Genomic DNA, 21,148 nt, shown 5'->3' with positions numbered 1-21,148 from the left:
GATCTGTATCCTTTCAAGGAAAAGGAGGAGGTGGGGTAAGGGGATGAGATCATACAGGATCCGCGTGGGGGAGGGGAGACGGATGCAATAGGCAAGGCGGAGAGCATGGCGTTCAAGGATTTGGAGGGATTTATAGAAGGTAGGGGGGGGCGGAGATCCAGGCTGGATGGGCGTAACAAAGGATAGGGCAGATGAGGGATTTATAGGTTGTGAGGATTGTGGAGGGGTCCAGACCCCACGTGCGGCCGGAAAGGAGCTTGAGGAGACGGAGTAGGGAACGTGCCTTGGCTTGGATCGTCTGGAGATGGGGAGTCCAGGAGAGGCGACGGTCGAGGGTGACGCCAAGGTACTTAAGGGTGGGAGTGAGGGTGATAGGACGGCCATAGACGGTGAGATAGAAATCAAGGAGGCGGAAGGAAGGGGTGGTTTTGCCTACAATGATCTCGGCTCCTCTCCTCCTTTCTTCTAAATTATTGTTAGCACGAAAACAGAAAAAGCGAGAACAAAATAGATCATCTCGCAAAAAGGCTACAGCCTCTTTCCTACAAAGAAGACTTCTTACAGAATACTTGTGGGACCCATGCTAGAACTATGCGCAGGAGCCGAACCAAATAGGCCTTACGGGGGGCAGTAAATGTATCCAAGAAAGGGAAGCATTACACTGAGGTGACAAAAGTCATGCGGTAGCGAGCAGCATCTATACAGATGGCGATAGTATCGCGTACACAAGGTATAAAAGGGCAGTGCATTTACGGAGCTGTCATTTCTACACAGGTGATTCACGTGAAAAAGTTTCCGGAGTGATTATGACCGCACGACGGAAATAACAGAGGACGACGCAGTGGTCGACGGCCTTAACTTAACGACCGAAAGCAGCGGCGTTCGCGTAGAATTGTCAGTACTAACATACAAGCAACACTGCGAGAAGTAGCCGCAGAAATCAATGTGGGATGTACCACGAACGTTTCTGTTTGGACAGTACGGCGAAATTTGGTATTAATGGGCTATGGTAGCAGACGACCGACGCGAGTGCCTTTGCTACATTACGACATCACCTGCAGTGCCTCTCCTGGGCAATAGAGGCAGCATTGCTCAATATTTCCGCAAGGGACTTCCAACGACTTGTTGAATCCACGCCACGTCGAGTTCCTGCATTACGCCTGGACAAAAGGAAATCCGTCTCGATATAAGGAGGTATCCCATGACCTCATTATAACGAACACGGGTGAGCGTCACTGCTGACAAATTTTGACTGACAAACACTTGAAGATAAACGACAACTATAACAAGAATGCTTACAAAGTTTCGAAGACAGGAAGTTTGGAATGTACAACATCTCTCTACATATCACTCTTGCAGGGGAGTCGAAGATAATATTTTACAAATTACAGTGGACGCAGAGGCTATAAGCATTCAAACTTTCCTCTCTCCGAAGGTGAAAGGAAAGAGGAGAAACCTTAAAGAGTGGTACAATGTGCTATACCTTGGAGGACGCAAGGACGAGAATGAGAGGGAAGTGTTGATGACAAAACAGAGGCAGGTATGGACAGTCATACGAAGCATTTCCTTTCCTAGGCGCATATCACCCCGGCCACAACTCGGCTAGTACCTGCAGCAACCTGCTCCATCAGCAGCACTGCCAGGCAATACGGCAATATTGCTGTCTGTTGTAGGCACATTGAAGTAATGTTGACGCAACACTGTTGCGCCCACGCAGTGCCGTTTAACCCTTAAGCGGCTGCGCCATTTTTCATACCACAAGTGGACGCGCCGCGCAGTTCGTACAGATATAGAGAGTAGGTGTCTTTATGTTACCAAAGTAAATATGTATGAGCAAAATCACAGTTTAATCTTAGTTTAATTGAGCAATGATAAAATAAACTTATACAATATGACCTAAAACACTCTTTAATTATACAATAATGAAATAATCTTTCATTATATCACTCTGTTGCCACAGACAGGTGTTTCCCTATAGTAATGACCCATTAAACAGTGCAATGGCATCAGATCCAGACAACCGTTGTTTCGATAACTATTAACCCCGTAGTGGCCTCATTGTGGTCTTGTGTTGCTAGGTCGCAATCTGGGTCATTTTCTCGCAGGGATCTTAATTTCATTTTATATTACAGCTGCTTCGTTGGACGCTTGTGATAGTAGAATCAAAAATGAATGTGAGCCCTGGCGCCATTGAATTAATAGGCTGTTCTGTCTGGCGTCACTGGCTCAATTGTAGTATCGACTATCCCTCTTGCGGCCCATTGCCAATATCAATGAGGTAAAGTTGGTATCTGTGGGTTGTGTTTTTATAAGGTCTTTGTTTGCCTAAAGACACACACACATATATATATATATATATATATATATATATATATATATATATATATATACGGGGTTCACTGGCCCAAGAGGAAGGCACGAAATTTGCGGATTGGCGGTAGCGTCGCGACAAGAGGTGGACACGAGGTCCGAGCGGCCGAAGCCACGAGCTGCGCAAGGAGGGCCTGCACAGAGCGAAGATACCGGAGTACTTCACTAGGGTCAGCGTCGACTACAAGCAGCACGATGACATCCCGTCGGTTGGTTGACAACATTCGAGTCAGACGACCGTTCGTGGCCTGTCTGCGCTCTTCTATCTGGCACCACTCAGTAACCGCTGCGACGCACCGAGGATTCGTTGAACTGCTTGCTGATAAAAGGGAGTAACATTTTGTAATCCTCGTGATGATTTGTTTCATTGACTGCCTGACCTCCTTATTATTTTCTAGTTTGCACCCTGACCCTAAGGGTTTTACTCGGTCGGCTCTTAGTATTGTATGAAGACACTAGTTGTTGTTTGAAAATTTAGCCGGCCGGTGTGGCCGAGTGGTTCTAGGCGCTTTAGTATGGATCTGCGCGACCTCTACGGTCGCAGGTTCGAATCCTGCCTCGGGCATGGATGTGTGTGATGTCTTTGGATTAGTTAGGTTTAAGTAGCTCTAAGTTCTAGGCGACCTGATGACCTCAGATGTTAAGTTCCATAGTGCTCAGAGCCATTTGAACCATTTGAAAATTTGTCCCGCTATTATATTTCCTTTCCTTTCTGGTTTGGACTCGATCATTAATGTTCTAATTAATCAGTTCTTGGTCGTAAATACAGATGGGACAATTGTACTAAGGCACAGGTTGCAGTTAAACAAAAGAGGGACCTTGTGGTTAGATTTAGCTGTCAACCGGTTCAATTCTTTGATTGTAATTACATTTCTCAGTCATTAGTTATAATCTGAACAACCTGTTGTACTAAGCTGTTCGTTTCTGTGTTTGAAAGACCGGGTCATTATTAATGTATTTTAGCTGGAACTTGTGTTAACGCCGAATGAGTTCTCTTGTAATGAGTGTACACAAGTAATGTTTTCAGGTATTCCTTCAGAGCCGTCACCAGGGTTTCAGTCAAAATAAAGCAGTCAGAAGTGACGGCTTGGGATCCAATCGCACCTTGGTTGCCGATTGAAATTAAGAGGTTCGTTGCTTTGAAGTAAGCCTTATCAGTGTCATATTGTTTGCTAATCTGTTTAATCTTTAAGCACAGGTACGCAACTTAACCCCGAACCTTTCGACATACAGCTTTCCAATTACATCTACATCTGAATCTACATCTACACGGATACTCTGCAAATCACATTTACGTGCCTGGCAGAGGGTTCATTGAACTACCTTCACAATTCTCTATTATTCCAATCTCGTATAGAGAGCGCAAAGAACGAACACCTATATCTTTCCATACGAGCTTCGATATCCCGTATTTTATCGTAGTGATCGTTTCTCCCTATGTAGGTCGGTGTCAACAAAATATCTTCGCATTCGGAGGAGAAAGTTGGTGATTGGAATTTCGTGAGCAGATTCCGTCGCAACGAAAAACGCCTTTCTTTTAATAATGTCCAGCCCAAATCCTGTATCATTTCTGTGACACTCTCTCCCATATTTCGCATTAATACGAAACGTGCTATCCTTCTTTGAACTTTATCGACGTACTCCGTCAGTCCTATGTGGTAAGGATCCCATACCGCTCAGCAACATTCTAAAAGAGGACGGACAAGCGTAATGTAGGCAGTCTCCTTAGTAGGTCTGTTACATTTTCTAAGTGTCCTGCCAATAAAACTCAGTCTTTGGTTAGCCTTCCCCACAACATTTTCTATGTGTTCCTTCCAATTTAGGTTGTTCGAAATTGTAGTACCTAGGTATTTAGTTGAATTTACGGCTTTTAGATTAGAGCGATTAATGTGTAACCGAAGTTTAACGAATTCCTTTTAGCACTCATGTGGATGACCTCGCACTTTTCGTTATTTAGGGTCAACTGTCAATATGCGCACCATTCAGATGTTGTTGTTGTTGTTGTCGTCTTCAGTCCTGAGACTGGTTTGATGCAGCTCTCAATGCTACTCTATATTGTGCAAGCTGCTTCATCTCCCAGTACTTACTGCAACCTACATCCTTCTGAATCTGCTTAGAGTATTCATCTCTTGGTCTCCCTCTACGATTTTTACCCTCCACGCTGCCCTCCAACGCTAAATTTGTGATCCCATGATGCCTCAGAACATGTCCTACTAACCGGTCCTTTCTTCTGGTCAAGTTGTGTCACAAACACCTCTTCTCCCCAATTCTATTCAATACCTCCTCATTAGTTATGTGATCTACCCATCTAATCTTCGGCATTCTTCTGTAGCACCACATTTCGAAAGCTTCTATTCTCTTCTTGTCCAAACTATTTATCGTCCATGTTTCACTTCCAGACATGGCTACACTCCATACAAATACTTTCAGAAACGACTTCCTGACACTTAAATCTATACTCTATGTTAACAAATTTCTCTTCTTCAGAAACGCTTTCCTTGTCATTGCCAGACTACATTTTATATCCTCTCTACTTCGACCAACATCAGTTATTTTGCTCCCCATATAGCAAAACTCCTTTACTATTTTAAGTGTCTCGTTTCCTAATCTAATTCTCTCAGCATCACCCGACTTAATTCGACTACATTCCATTATGCTCGTTTTGCTTTTGTTGATGTTCATCTTATATTCTCCTTTCAAGACACTGTCCATTCCGTTCAACTGCTCTTCCAAGTCCTTTGCTGTCTCTGACAGAATTACAATGCATCGGTGAACCTCAAAGTTTTTTTATTTCTTCTCCATGGATTTTAATACCTACTCCGGAGTTTTCTTTTGTTTCCTTTACTGCTTGCTCAATATACAGATTGAATAACATCGGGGACAGGCTACAACCCTGTCTTACTCCCTTCCCAACCGCTGCTTCCCTTTCATGCCCCTCGACTCCTACAACTGCCATCTGGCTTCTGTACAAATTGTAAATTTGTATCTTTTCTAAATCGTTTTCCAATTTGTTTTGATCTTGTGATGACTTCAGTAGTCGATAAATGACAGCGTCATCTGCAATCAACCGAAGACAGCTGCTCAGATTGTCTCACAAATAGTTTATACAGATAAGGAACAGCTAAGGGCCTATAACACTACCTTGGGCGCCAGAAATCACTTCTGTTTTACTCGATGACTTTCCGTCAATCACTGCGAATTATGACCTCTCTGACAGGAAATCACAAATCCAGTCACATAACTGAGACGATATTCCATAAGCACGCAATTTCACTACAATCCGCTTGTGTGGTACAGTGTCAAAAGGCTTCCGGAAATCCAGGAATACGGAATCCATCTGAAATCCCTTGTCAATAACACTCAACACTTCATGTGAATAAAGAGCTAGTTGTGTTTCACAGAACGATGTTTTCTAAACCCGTGTTGACCGTGTGTCAATAGACAGTTTTCTTCGAGGTAATTCATAATGTTTGAAGACAGTATATGTTCTAAAATCCTGCTGCATATCGACGTTAACGATATGGGCCTGTAATTTAGTGGATTACTCCTACTACCTTTCTTTAATATTGGTGTGACCTGTGCAAGTTTCCAGTCTTTGGATACGGATCTTTCGACGAGCTAACGGTTGTATATGATTCTTAAGTATGGAGCCAATGCATCAGCATACTCCGAAAGGAACCTAATTGGTATACAGTCTGGACCAGAAGACTTGCTTTTATTAAGTGATTTAAGTTGCTTCACTACTTCGAGGATATTTACTTCTACGTTACTCATGCTGGCAGCTGTTCTCGATTCGAATTCTGGAGTATTTACTTCTCTTGTGAAGGCATTTCGGAAGGCTGTGTTTAGTAACTCTGCTTTGGCAGCGCTGTCTTAGATAGTACCTCCATTGCTATCGCGCAGGGAAGGCATCGTTTGTTTCTTGCCGCCATTATATTTCACATTCGACCAGAATCTCTTTGGATTTTCTGCCAGGTTTCGAGACAAAGTTCGGTTGTGGAAACTGTTATAAGCATCTCGCATTGAAGTCCGCACTAAATTTCGAGCTTCTATAAAAGATCACCAATCTTGGGGATTTTACATCTGTTTAAATTTGGCATGGTTGTTTCGTTGTTTCTGCAGCAGTACTCTAACCCGTTTTGTGTACCAATGAGGATCAGCTCCGTCGTTTGTTAATTTATTCGGTATAAATCTCTCAATTGCTGCCGATACTAATTCTTTGAATTCAAGCCACATCTGGTCTGCAATTATATTATTAATTTGGAATGAATGGAGATTGTCTGTCGGGAAGGCTTGAAGTGAATTTTTATATGCTTTCTTGAATAGGTATATTTTTCGCTTATTTTTGGAGGATTTGGGGATTACAATATTCAGTCTCGCTACGACAAGCCTGTGTTCACTAATTCCTGTATCAATTTTGATTCCAGTTATTAACTCAGTATTTGTTGTTAAGAGGTCAAGTGTGTTTTCACAACCGTTTACTATTCGCGTAGGCTCATGAACTAACTGCTCGAAATAATTTTCAAAGAATGCGCTTAGCACAATTTCGGGTGATATTTTATGCGTTCCTCCGGAATTAAACATGTATTTTCGCCAACATATCGAGGGTAAATTAAAGTCACCACCAACTACTATCGTATGAGTCGGGTACGTGTTAAAGGTAAGTCATATGTTTTGAGTAAATGAATCACTCTTGTCATCAGTGGAGCATATATGGTTTCGTGTGTTTCAGAAGGACGTTTAATAACCTAGACTGTGTCCAGTGCGGAAGTAAACACCGTTGTTTCACCCGATAACGGGCGGGCTGCAGGTCCGGCCGTCTTGTAATCATTGTCATATTAATTGCTGTTTTGCAATACCGCACTTCAGATTTCTTTAGCAAAGGTTAAAATCTTATTCAAGTTAAAGTTTAAGGTCAAAAGAATTTTCCAAATTTGTTCATTTTGTTAAAGAAAATTTTATGGTTAAATGCTTCGATTATCTGTAAAACACAGTCTGTATATTGTTAAATAAACAAGTTGTGTGAAAAGTAAGGTTTATATTGGTGTGTCCTCCCTTCCACGTTTTCCTTAATTCCAGTAACTACCACGTATCAGAAGGAACATGTATAGGCTCGCTATGGTGAAACAACAATGGAACTGTGCAAAACAGTTTTACTTGTGGTTGGCGCACTTTATACCTGGTCCGTGCAAACGTACCTTGGTGCCGCCCACGCTCCAGTTAACGGGTTTTGAGGTCGCTCGTTATGCTACAGTGACGAGGGCCACTGGGTATCGGCGGCAGTAACACACCAGATTGCCGGAAAAAACATCAGAATGCCTCATTACGTAACACCGCGGGACAGAAATGTGCCTGGCACACCTACTGGCGGGCAAAGAGCATTGCATTTTCTGCCTTTTTTCTTTTTACTTCGTGCAATAGCTCGTTTCCAGCAATAAATTCTTACAAACGATATCCATTGCGTTCGCAAATTCCAGAGGGAATATTAACAGGCACAGACTGAACGAAACAAGTACTCATGTTGTTATTGTTGTGGTCTTCAGTCCTGAGACTGGTTTGATGCAGCTCTCCATGCTACCCTATCCTGTGCAAGCTTCTTCATCTCCCAGTACTTACTGCAACCTGCATCCTTCTTCTGAATCTGCTTAGTGTATTCATCTCTTGGTCTCCCTCTACGATTTTTACCCTCCACGCTGCCCTCCAATGCTAAATTTGTGATCCCTTGATGCCTCAGAACATGTCTTACTAACCGGTCTCTTCTTTTTGTCAAGTTGTGCCACAAACTCCTCTTTTCCCCAATTCTATTCAATTCTTCGTCATTAGTTATGTGATCTACCCATCTAATCTTCAGCATTCTTCTGTAGCACCACATTTCGAAAGCTTCTATTCTCTTCTTGTTCAAACTAGTTATTGTCCATGTTTCACTTCCAGACATGGCTACACTCCATACAAATACTTTCAGAAACGACTTCCTGACACTTAAATCTATACTCTATGTTAACAAATTGCTCTTCTTCAGAAACGCTTTCCTTGCCATTGCCAGTCTACATTTTATATCCTCTCTACTTCGACCAACATCAGTTATTTTGCTCCCCATATAGCAAAACTCCTTTACTACTTTAAGTATCTCATTTGCTAATCTAATTCCCTCAGCATCACCCGACTTAATTCGACTACATTCCATTATGCTCGTTTTGCTTTTGTTGATGTTCATCTTATATCCTCCTTTCAAGACACTGTCCTTTCCGTTCAACTTCTCTTCCAAGTCCTTTGCTGTCGCTGATAGAATTATAATGGCATCGGCGAACCTCAAAGTTTTAATTTCTTCTCCATGGATTTTAATACCTACTCCGAATTTTTCTTTTGTTTCCTCATGTACTCAGTGCAAATGAAGAACTCCGTCCGAAATGTCAGATTCATTTTCTTGGTTATTGTCCCCGTTCGCCCCACTATACTACGCCGTTATAGTTCACAAACTGTTGCGCACTATTAAGTCACTTACACAAACGTCATCTGTATTTACATCTTTATTCGTATATTAGCGTACGATGTATGGAAAGGGTAAATTGTATTAGAAGTAGCGATTTACTCCCATAACAGATGTCCGAAGGAAGGATTACTGTCGGAATGTCTCCGTACTAAGGCGTACGCAGCATACGAGAAGCAAGAGTAAGGCAGCTTATGTTAGTCTCATGGTGAATCACAACATGCACTACGCAACACATTCGAGAATCACTTTTCCGAAACGCCGCAACAGTCTCTCACTGCGAAGTTTGAAATTCAGCTCAAAGGTGTCTGCAACCATCCTCTTCAGTACTTCAAAAGCAAGACGCCCTCTAACGTGAATCTCGGACTGGCGATCGCCTCAAGCAGTAAGGGTTTTGACACACTTGACAAAAAAAAGGCACAACGCAGAAGCTTATGTGCGTGTAAAGCGTGTTAATGATGTAGCATTCACTACAATTATGCACACCGCCAACGTGGACGTGACACGCGATGGGAAGGCCGTCCCTCCTTCTTACCCACTTTTTACCCTTCTTTTGACGCCTCTGGCATGGGGATCAAGACTGCGACGCCCAGCATTGAAATCATGCGATCTTCTTAAGTAATAGAACCCAGTACGTTGTCCTCGATGGTGAGTGTTCATCGGAGGTGAGGGTATCATCTGGAGTGCCCCAGGGAAGTGTGGTAGGTCCGCTGTTGTATTCTATCTACATAAATGATCTTTTGGATAGGGTGGATAGCAATGTGCGGCTGTTTGCTGATGACGCTGTGGTGTACGGGAAGGTGTGGTCGTTGAGTGACTGTAGGAGGATACAAAATGATTTCGACACGATTTGTGCTTGGTATAAAGAATGGCAGCTAACTCTAAATATAGATAAATGTAAATTAATTCAGATGAATAGGAAAAAGAATCCCGTAATGTTTGAATACATCCATTAGTAGTGTAGTGCTTGACACAGTCACGTCGATTAAATATTTGGGCGTAACACTTCAGAGCGATATGACGTGGGGCAAACATGTAATGGCAGTTGTGGGGAAGGCGGATAGTCGTCTTCGGTTCATTGGTAGAATTTTGGGAAGATGTGGTTCATCTGTAAAGGAGACCGCTTATAAAACATTAATACGACCTATTCTTGAGTACTGCTTGAGCGTCTGGGATCGCTATCAGGTCGGATAGAGGGAGGACATAGAAGCAATTCAGAGGCGGACTGCTAGATTTGTTACTGGTAGGTTTGATCATCACGCGAGTGTTACGGAAATGCTTCAGGAACTCGGGTGGGAGTCTCTAGAGGAAAGGAGACGTTCTTTTCGTGAATCGCTACTGAGGAAATTTAGAGAACTAGCATTTGAGGCTGACTGCAGTACAATTTTACTGCCGCCAACTTATATTTCGCGGAAAGACCACAAACATAAGATAAGAGAGATTACGGCTCGTACAGAGGCATATAGGCAGTCATTTTTCCCTCGTTCTGTTTGGGAGTGGAACAGGAAGAGAAGATGCTAGTTGTGGTACGAGGTACCCTCCGCCACGCACCGTATGGTGGATTGCGGAGTATGTATGTAGATGTCCGAGGGAAACATTTCAGATACACCACTGCTCAGAAGCAACAAGAGAAGTTATTGGGAGTGGCATAATGGGTTCAATGTTACCACTCCTTTCCTTGAGGTGTTGATTTCCGCACATTTCGAGGTCGAATACGACATTTTGCAGTGTGAGGTGCAACAGAACGACGTTCTTGACAACCTTTGACACTGCTGACACCTACCCCCCCCCCCTTCGTCCCTCTCTCCCGGACGATTCAACCCATCTCTAAGGACATCGTGGACGAGCAACCTCGTTGAACGTGGTCGCACCCCTTTGGAGCGCAGTGCGACCGGAGTTTTTGTTCTGGTGAACAGGGTGGAACCACTAGCGTCTGTTCATTCGACGAAATCGGAACGACATCCGAAGCAACAGAGGGTGCTTTTGGCTTTCAGCCCCTCCTGTCTTGCGTCATCCTGTGGCTTGATCATTTAGGGGTGCATTGTTGACACATGAGTGAATGGAACGGCGAAGTGTCCCTCCAAGAGCGCCCAGATCGGCAACATCGTTGGTGCCACACGGCCATCTTTGTTGAGCGCTTTAAATGTATCTCTACAGAGAGTCTTAGGCGCCCGGTGCTTTTACAGCTGTTAGCCGTGCGGAATCGTAGTGGTATCAAGAGTTGCCATCCTAAAGTGCCAAGGACTCCGTCACAGTTTGTACAGGTAGTGTTCAAAACAACTGGACAAGGGGAGGGGGGCGGCACAGAGGTTGTTGCCTAACTGGCAGGTCTTGGATATAGATTCTTTGCTGTAGATTCTTTACTGCTTTATTCACGCATGTGTCAGTGTCGCAGCCCTCCGTGATAACGCCGCAGGACAAACAGGAAGACTGAGAAACCATAAGCACTTTTTGTTGCTACTGATTGAATTCCATTTTCGTCGAGAGGTTTTGAACAGTACACAGTGGTTCCACCCTGTATTCCACCCTGTACGACAAAGCAAAAACTGTGTTCGCACTGCAAACAAAGGGGTGCGACCACGTTTAATGAGACTGGTCGCCCACAATATCCCGAGAGGAGGACTGAATCGTTCGGGGGACGGGGGTGTAAGCAGTAAGAAAGGTTGTCAAAAAAACTCGATCTGTTGCTTGTCACGCAGTAAACTGTCGTTTTCGACCGCGAAATATATGGGAATCAACGTCCCAAGGAAAATGGTGCTTTCATTGATGCGCTTTATGCATTCCCCTAAGAGCTTCTAGTGTCGGTTGTGAGCGGCAGTGTATCTCAAATGTCCTCCTCAGACACCCATAAGAAAAGCGCATGAATTCAACGTTGGGCGTTGAGGATATCATCTCTGTCGCAGAGGCGCCAAAAGAAGGGGTGAAATGTGTGTAAGGAGTGTGACGACCTTTCTACCGTGTGAAACATCCACGGAGACACTGGGCATAATTGTGATGAAATACGGTGCAAATGTGACATATCGCATGAACTTCCGAGCTGTGACCTTTTTTGCTATTTTGTCTAAAACTGACATGTTGAGACCGTGGCTGTATACAGTTAATGTAGGTTAATTCTTACAAAGAAAAGGACAGCAACCAGCCAATATTAATACAGCTATTTATTTTGGCAAATAGCGCCGTTACCGATTTCGAAGTGGCAAGTTCATCATCAGACGGCTGTTCACATGATTTCCAAGATACACTTTACATCATCGTCCGTTTTCGATTTTTATTCTTCCACTGCGACGCAGTATTTTTGGTTTGTTGTTGCCCTACGGTAGAAAACAGTGTCAGATGCGCCGTATGTGAAAATAACTAATTTTCACATAGGGTGCTTTAACACTGTTTTCTACCGTAGGGCAACAACACTTCTTTCTTTTTTTTCACTAGCTGCTTATATTTTATGACCCACCGTCTAATTTCTTATGGTGGGTCGTATGTTGCCACTTAGCCGCTGTGACTGGGTCTGGGGTCCGGTGTGACTGAGAATGACACCACACCGGGTCCCGTCCCCACTCACACCGTTGGCCGTGTCCCGCCACGTGGAGGCGGTCTCTAATTGTTTACATCCATTTGATATCCTTTTTTTGTGCAGCATTAGAAAAACTTATGACTAAAACAAAATCAAGTGAGATATTAATAAACAAACCAAAAATACTTCGTCACAGTGGAAGAATAAAAATCGAAAACGGACGATAATGTAAAGTGTACCTTGATTAGATTAGATTAGATTAGATTAATTCTAGTTCCATGGATCATGAATACGATATTTCGTAATGATGTGGAACGAGTCGAATTTTCCAATACATGACATATTTAGGTTAATTTAACAACATACTTAAGTTAATATAACAACTTTATTTTTTGTGTTTTTTGTTTTTCTTTATTTTTTATTTTTATTTTTTTATTTTTTTAATTTTTTTTTAATATTTTTGTTTTTTTTTCTTATTTTTCTTAATTTATATCTAAAAAATCCTCTATGGAGTAGAAGGAGTTGTCATTCAGAAATTCTTTTAATTTCTTCTTAAATACTTGCTGGTTATCTGTCAGACTTTTGATACTATTTGGTAAGTGACCAAATACTTTAGTGCCAGTATAATTCACCCCTTTCTGTGCCAAAGTTAGATTTAATCTTGAATAGTGAAGGTCGTCCTTTCTCCTAGTATTGTAGTTATGCACACTGCTATTACTTTTGAATTGGGTTTGGTTGTTAATAACAAATTTCATAAGAGAGTATATATACTGAGAAGCTACTGTGAATATCCCTAGATCCTTAAATAAATGTCTGCAGGATGATCTTGGGTGGACTCCAGCTATTATTCTGATTACACGCTTTTGTGCAATAAATACTTTATTCCTCAGTGATGAATTACCCCAAAATATGATGCCATATAAAAGCAATGAGTGAAAATAGGCGTAGTAAGCTAATTTACTAAGATGTTTATCACCAAAATTTGCAATGACCCTTATTGCATAAGTAGCTGAACTCAAACGTTTCAGCAGATCATCAATGTGTTTCTTCCAATTTAATCTCTCATCAATGGACATACCTAAAAATTTGGAATATTCTACCTTAGCTATATGCTTCTGATTAAGGTCTATATTTATTAATGGCGTCATACCATTCACTGTACGGAACTGTATGTACTGTGTCTTATCAAAATTCAGTGCGAGTCCGTTTACAAGGAACCACTTAGTAATTTTCTGAAAGACAGTATTGACAATTTCATCAGTTAATTCTTGTTTCTCAGGTGTGATTACTATACTTGTATCATCAGCAAAGAGAACTAACTTTGCCTCTTCATGAATATAGAATGGCAAGTCATTAATATATAATAAGAACAACAAAGGACCCAAGACTGACCCTTGTGGAACCCCATTCTTGATAGTTCCCCAGTTTGAGGAATGTGCTGATCTTTGCGTGTTACGAGAACTACTTATTTCAACTTTCTGCACCCTTCCAGTGAGGTACGAATTAAACCATTTGTGCACTGTCCCACTCATGCCACAATACTTGAGCTTGTCTAGCAGAATTTCATGATTTACACAATCAAAAGCCTTTGAGAGATCACAAAAAATCCCAATGGGTGGTGTTCGGTTATTCAGATCATTCAAAATTTGACTGGTGAAAGCATATATGGCATTTTCTGTTGAAAAACCTTTCTGGAAACCAAACTGACATTTTGTTAGTACTTCATTTTTACAGATATGTGAAGCTACTCTTGAATACATTACTTTCTCAAAATTTTTGGATAAAGCTGTTAGAAGGGAGATTGGACGGTAATTGTTGACATCAGATCTATCCCCCTTTTTATGCAAAGGTATAACAATAGCATATTTCAGTCTATCAGGGAAAATGCCCTGTTCCAGAGAGCTATTACACAGGTGGCTGAGAATCTTACTTATCTGTTGAGAACAAGCTTTTAGTATTTTGCTGGAAATGCCATCAATTCCATGTGAGTTTTTGCTTTTAAGCAAGTTTATTATTTTCCTAATTTCAGAGGGAGAAGTGGGTGAGATTTCAATTGTATCAAATTGCATAGGTATGGCCTCTTCCATTAACAGCCTAGCATCTTCTAATGAACACATGGATCCTACTATATCCACAACATTTAGAAAATGATTATTAAAAATATTTTCAACTTCTGACTTTTTGTTCGTAAAGTTTTCATTCAATTTGATGGTAATACTGTCTTCCTCTGCTCTTGGTTGACCTGTTTCTCTTTTAATAATATTCCAAATTGTTTTAATTTTATTATCAGAGTTGCTGATTTCAGACATGATACACATACTCCTGGATTTTTTAATAACTTTTCTTAATATAACACAGTAGTTTTTATAATTTTTGATAGTTTCTGGGTCACTACTCTTTCTTGCTGTCAGATACATTTCCCTTTTCCGGTTACAAGATATTTTTATACCCTTAGTAAGCCATGGTTTGTTACAAGGTTTCTTACGAGTATATTTAACTATTTTCTTGGGGAAGCAGTTTTCAAATGCATTTACAAAAATGTCATGAAATAAATTATATTTTAAATTGGCATCAGGTTCACGGTGCACCTCATCCCAGTCTAACTGCTGTAGGCTTTCCCTGAAATTTGCAATTGTTAAATTGTTGACTGAACGTACTACTTTGAAGGACTGTTTAGTATTGCTGAATGGAGCTATGTCATATTTTGTAACTAGCTGTGCACCATGATCAGAAAGACCATTCTCAACAGGCTGAGCATTTATCTGGTTAAACTTATCTTGGTCTATAAAGAAGTTATCTATCAGTGAGCTGCTATCCTTTACCACCCGAGTAGGAAAATCAATAACGGGTGTCAAATTGAAAGAACCGAGTAATACTTCAAGGTCATTTTTCCTATTACCCTCTTTCAGAGAATCTACATTGAAGTCCCCACAAATAATAATTTGCTTCCCCCTGTCTGACAGATAGCACAACAAGGAGTCCAAATTTTTCAGAAATAGATGAAAATTTCCTGATGGGGACCTATATACAGTTACAATTATAAATGTGCCTTTATTTAATTTAAGCTCACAGGCACATGCTTCTATATGTTTCTCTACACAAAACTTTTTTGTTTCTATACTTTTTGCACAATGATAACTTTTGACATATATGGCAACTCCTCCTTTCTCCATATTTTCTCTCATTACATGTGAACAGCCGTCTGATGATGAACTTGCCACTTCGAAACCGGTAATGGCGCTTTTTACCAAAATAAATATCTGTATTAATAGTGACTGGTTGCTGCCCTCTTCTTCGTAAGAATTAACCTACATTATCTGACCTTTCTGCACGTGTGTTGACACCTTACTGTTTGAAGCCTCACCGAGCCCGAAGATGATATCGCAGGGCGCCACGCTTTTGCACCGTTTCAGAGAAAAGTTGTAGGCACCTTTGAGTCAAATTTCCAACTTTCACTTCACGATGGGTGGCAATTATGGTACACCGAAAAAGTTCTCCTCTAATTGTGTTGTGCAGTGTTGTTTTGAGATTTCACGGAAATAGCTCTATGTACACTAGCTATTAATCAATATCCATTACATGTTACAGCTTTTTTTTTTCAGATCGAGACTGAACTGATACCTATGTGTGTTTGGGTTAACCGGATGCAGATTCTATTTCTGAAGTTTCATTTGGAAGCAGTGTTAGAAACTTGGAAAATGAAGGGGGGGGGGGGCGGTGTCAAACTGCCCTCCCCTGCCCCTAGATTGGTACACCCTTGCCATCGTACATAAGCACAACTTCCTCTATTTTTAAATCCGCGTACATACTCTGCAAGCGACTGTACAGAGCATGGCGGAAGGTTCTTTGCATCAGGTTTGTCAACTTATATTCGATTCATGATTTTAATGAGGGACAAAACATTATAGTGTATCCACGGAGGAATGGTCAGTATTCAGGAATATGGCGGGTACGCTCATTTGAAGTAAGAAACATCGTATGGGCATAGGTCGTATTCCAAATGGTTTAACGTACATTTAGTTTCGGGCTAGTGGCGTGCGCTTATTTGCTTTACCCACCCATCGTGTGTTCAAATAACATAGCTGGATTATCTGCAAAAAGGACAGATGAAATGTCCGCACTGGTGGGCAAATCATTAAGAAGGAACAGAGAAACAGAACTGAGGTTAGAACCTTGTGGGACACCTTGTGTCGCTGTTAAAACTCTGTATATGTCAATGTACGTGCTTTAATCTCTCTTGCCTTACTCTCATTATCACTACGCGAGATATACGATGGTGGTAGCCGAGTCGTCGCACAGTCATATTCCATTATATGTTCTTTAAATTTACCCAGAAGTATTTCGCAAGAACTACGTAGACTCCAGCGATTCAAAATAGCTTCCCCGACCATTTTTGTTACACTTTAGTGTGGGTTATACCAACCTCTTACAGTCCTAGCCAATCATTCTATGTCTTTAAAGAGTTTATTAATGATTCTGTCAACAGTCGTCTAGTATAAATACTGCAGCTATTACAGAATTATTAATCCAAGAATTTCAAAAAGTTGCTGGTTCTCTGAAAGAAAATGTTGAAACTGAAGAAACGTTCTATGTCTGTTTCATGCCCATTCGATAAGGACTCTAAACGCTGGATCAGTTCCGCGAAAATCAATACGTGAACCTTTTCAGGAAATCAGTAATCTGTGTGCTGACTCCTATCGATAGTGTTAGCTCTCGTATCTTTAAAGTGCATCCGTCATTCGCACGAACTTCCTAGTAACGTCTCTAACCAGAGTTGAGCGATTTCTATGGCTTCGCTTTGATTAAACGAACACTTGCAGAAGCGCACAGCTCTTCTCTTATTCTTCGCTATTATTGGATCTAAATTGGCAGTATTTTTAGAATAAGTCACAATGACACGAAGGGAATATGCAGTATTGATCCTATAAGAGATAATACGAACAGCGGCGAAAAAATGAAAATGTTATTAGAAGCTGCGAAAGTTCCTACAAAATTAGTGCATTTCACTCTTTTTTTCTTAGTTGGGAACTGTTTGCTCCCTAAATTATCTGAAAACTGAAATCAGCCGACAGTTGTCTCGTGAGTCTTAGAAATTGGTCAGTATCTCGATAGTCACAGTGTAAGCTTCACATCTGCAGAGTTGGTTATGCCACAATCTTTGTCTTTAGGTAGGGCAACGCCCCTATGAGGGGGAGGACTCGTCTGATGACGTGATAGAAGAAGAAATTAGAGACGATATGGAAGACATAGGTAATCCAAAATTTAAAAGAGCTTCGGAAGACTTGAGATCAAATAAGGCAGAAGGGATGGACAACATTTCACCCGAAGTCAAAAAAGTGACAACCAAACTACTATTCAAGCTGGTGTGTAGAGTCTATGAGTCTGGCCTTTGGAAAAATATAATTCACGCAACTTCAAACTGCAAGAGCTGACAAGTGCGAGAATTATCGCACAATCGGCTTAACAGCTCATGCATCCAAGCTGCTGACAAGAATAGTATACAGAAGAATGGAAAAGAAAATTGAGGATATTTCAGATGAGGATCACTCTGAGTTTTGTAAAGATAATGGCACCAGAAGGTGCAGTTCTGACGTTGCGCCTGATCATGGAATCAAAAATCAAAACACATTCATATGACTTGCAGAATTAGAAAAAGCGTCGACAATGTAAAATGGTTCAAGGTGTTCAAACTCTGGGAAAAATGTGAGTAAGCTACAGCAAAAGGCGGGTAATATATAGTATGTACAAGAACCAAAGGGAACAAGAAAACTGGAACATGAAGAGCAAAGTACTCGAATTAGAAAGGGTGTGAGCTCCTGCCGTTCGGCCTATACATTGAAGAAGAAATGAAGGAAATAAAAGGAAGGATCGAAATACAGAGTGAAGCTGATGACAGTGCTACCGTCAGTGAAAGTGAACAAGAATTACAGGGTCTCTCAAATGGAATGAACTGTCTAATGAGTAAAGACTGTGGTGAGAGCAGACCCCAAGAAAGACAAAAGTAATGACAAGTAGCAGAAATACGAATAACTAGAAACTTCACTTCAAAATTGATAATCACGAAGTAGAGGAAGCTAAGGAATTCTGATATTTTGGAATGCAAAATAACACATGACGGAGCAAGCAAGGAGGACATAAAAAGCAGACTAACATGACCAGGAGAAGTCTACTGGTGTAAAATATTGGCCTTTATTTGAGGAAGAAATTTCTGCGAATGTACGTTTGAAACTTAACATTGTATGGTGGTAGATCATGGAGAGTGGGAAAACTAGAACAGAAGGGAATCGAACCGTCTGAAATGTAGTGCTACAGAAAAAGCATAGCATTATATGGTAGTGAATCATGGACCGTGGGGCAACCGGAATAGAAGAGAATAAATGATTTGAGATGTGGTTCTACAGAAGAATGTTGAGAAATAAATAGACTGATAAGGTAAGGAATAAGGAGGGTCTCCGCAGAATCAGCGAAAAAAGGAACACATTGAAAACACTGACAAGGAGAAGAGACAGGATGATAGGAAATATGTTAAGACATCAAGGAATAACTTCCATGGTACCGGAGGGAGCTGTAGAGGGTTAAAAACTGTAGTGGAAGACAGAGATTCGAATACATCCAACAAATAATTGAGTGCTACCCTCAAGAGGTTAAAGCAGAAGAAGAATTCATGGCGGGTCGCACGAAACTAGTCAGAAGACCAGAAGACTGGTGACTCGAAAAAGGAGCAACGCTCTCACTGAGACCACAAACGTCATTTCTCCGACTCACAATCGAAAGCAATGGAAATTAATTCATGGAATAAGATTTACTGCCGACTGTAAGTCGTAATACCCAAGCAGCAGGCACAATAGCGAAACGGGAGTAAAAAAAAATCATCCAGCAACGAACTGACGGTCAGCCGTTGGGAATGAGTACATTCGTAACGGCAGATGGACCAGCCGCAAACGCGAGGGAAGAGGAACTCGTTTCTGTCGCTAAACGCTGTGAACGTTGATTTAATGTTGCTCCTAGTGTACGCGCGGCGCCACTTATGAATGTGAATAGCCGCTCCTGATGACTTTATGCTGTGAAACGTTAATCAGGGCCGCAATTTGTCCGAACGCAGTAGCGGCTTACGAGCCTCGACCGGGGCGTTAGGTAATTTAACACCTCCGCCGGTTTTTCTCCGCCTCAACTGCGCACGCCGTAACCACAGCGTCCACGGAGTGAGAGCGCGGGGTTCTCTCCAGAGACGTTCCCACCGCGCATCGTCGAAATAAATATTTAATTTCTGTACGGCCGTTCACACCGTCACGTCTGGTAATGATTCGTTTAAAAATTACATACTTGCAGCTTGCTGGCCCATTCTTAGAGAGCGAAGCTGTGTTTTTACTCGTACCCGTTACCACTGGCGTTCTCACAACATAATCATTAGTGCCACAGACGGTTCTCTACGAATAATTTGTTCCACGAGTATTACCCTAATTGGAACAGCGGTGTACGTGCCTATGACTGAATATTAAATTCCCTTGCGGCTTCTCTTAAGGTCTTTGAAGTGTTATATAAGGATATGGTTCATCCGCCCGCCTTCAGTTCACTTCTTTTGGGTTTGTGACCGTAGCGTCATCTAAAATGATACACAGGGTGAGTCAGGAGAGAACTTACATGCTTTGGGGAGCGATAGTATTGGTCATCCGGAACAAAAAATTTCCTTTTCTTAATGCCCCCGTGGCTCCCCCCGTCGGAGGTTCGAGTCCTCCCACGGGCATGGGTGTGTGTCGTCCTTAGCTTAATTTAGTGTAAGTTAGATAAAGTAGTTTCTTTACCCTAACATTTCAATGATGACCAACACATCGATCCAGTTGTTTGTATCCTTATTTCCTCTAAAATGTTTACCAGAATACTTGGAGGATATTCCTTTGGCAAAAAGACGTCGTATGTGCTTTCAGCACAACGGAGCTCCGGCACATTCTGTACGGCAAGTGACACAGTGCCTCACTGAAACTTATCCTGGGCGTTGGATCGGTCGCCGTGCAGTCATTTCTTTTCCATCGGGTTCACCGATCTCACTCCATCAGATTACTGTCGGTGGAGATGGCTTAAGAGCAAAAATCTACTAGCGCAGAGCGGACACAAAAGGAGAATCTTCTCGCTTGCACTTTACGTGTGCTCGAGTAGAGGACTGTAAGAATGAGCTCAGATCAGCAATACAGTAGGTGTCTACAAGGGCTGCACAATGCATTACAATTGATGGTGGAATTTTTGAACAACTTTTTTAAAGAAACATACACAATTAAACGAAACATAAGATCACATTATTTCGTCTCAGTCACCTAACTTTCTTGTCTTCCCCACTGTTTTCATTATTTTCCTCCGAAACTGTTAAGAACAGGACATACATAAACATGATGTTTTTGTTCAGAATTACTAATACTGCATATCCCTCTCCTCCTGACTCTCCCTGTACGTACTGTGGCCATGTAGACTTAGGCTGCACTTACACCACTGCAGAATTGCATCTGTTATTTTCATAACATACGTACTTATAGTAAACCCAGAGCTTGTGTCGGTCTGTTTACGGCGACACACACACCACTCGTTATTTAGTCCTTGCATCTTATTATCTTAAAATAAAGAGATTTGCATGTGTTTGATTATTTTGACTTTTTGACTTTTGGGCTAAGGTACGATCGTCTTGAATGAAAAAAGGGACGCCATTAAGTGACAGTTACTCAGACATTCAAATGTGGTGCTGTCCTTCTGAACTTCAAAACTTGTACAAAACTCTGCACAGCAAATGTGGT

The 21,148-nt window shown here is 41.6% G+C and overlaps 1 protein-coding gene across 1 annotated transcript in view; it reads left to right on the top strand.

Moving 5' to 3' along the window:
- Nucleotides 1-7,217, top strand: part of LOC126481814 (uncharacterized) — a 400,368-nt gene extending 393,151 nt beyond the window's left edge. Inside the window, exon 5 of the mRNA XM_050105770.1 lies at nucleotides 7,103-7,217. Within this exon, the coding sequence (XP_049961727.1) occupies nucleotides 7,103-7,122 (20 nt within the window). The 3' untranslated portion in view covers nucleotides 7,123-7,217. The remainder of the gene's footprint in view (nucleotides 1-7,102) is intronic.
- The last annotated feature ends 13,931 nt before the right edge of the window (nucleotides 7,218-21,148 follow it).

The sequence above is a fragment of the Schistocerca serialis genome, chromosome 5 (assembly GCF_023864345.2).
Source record: "Schistocerca serialis cubense isolate TAMUIC-IGC-003099 chromosome 5, iqSchSeri2.2, whole genome shotgun sequence".
NCBI lineage: Eukaryota > Metazoa > Arthropoda > Insecta > Orthoptera > Acrididae > Schistocerca > Schistocerca serialis.
The sequence above is the reverse complement of the archived record's forward strand: the minus strand, read 5'-3'. Positions and strand labels throughout refer to the sequence as shown.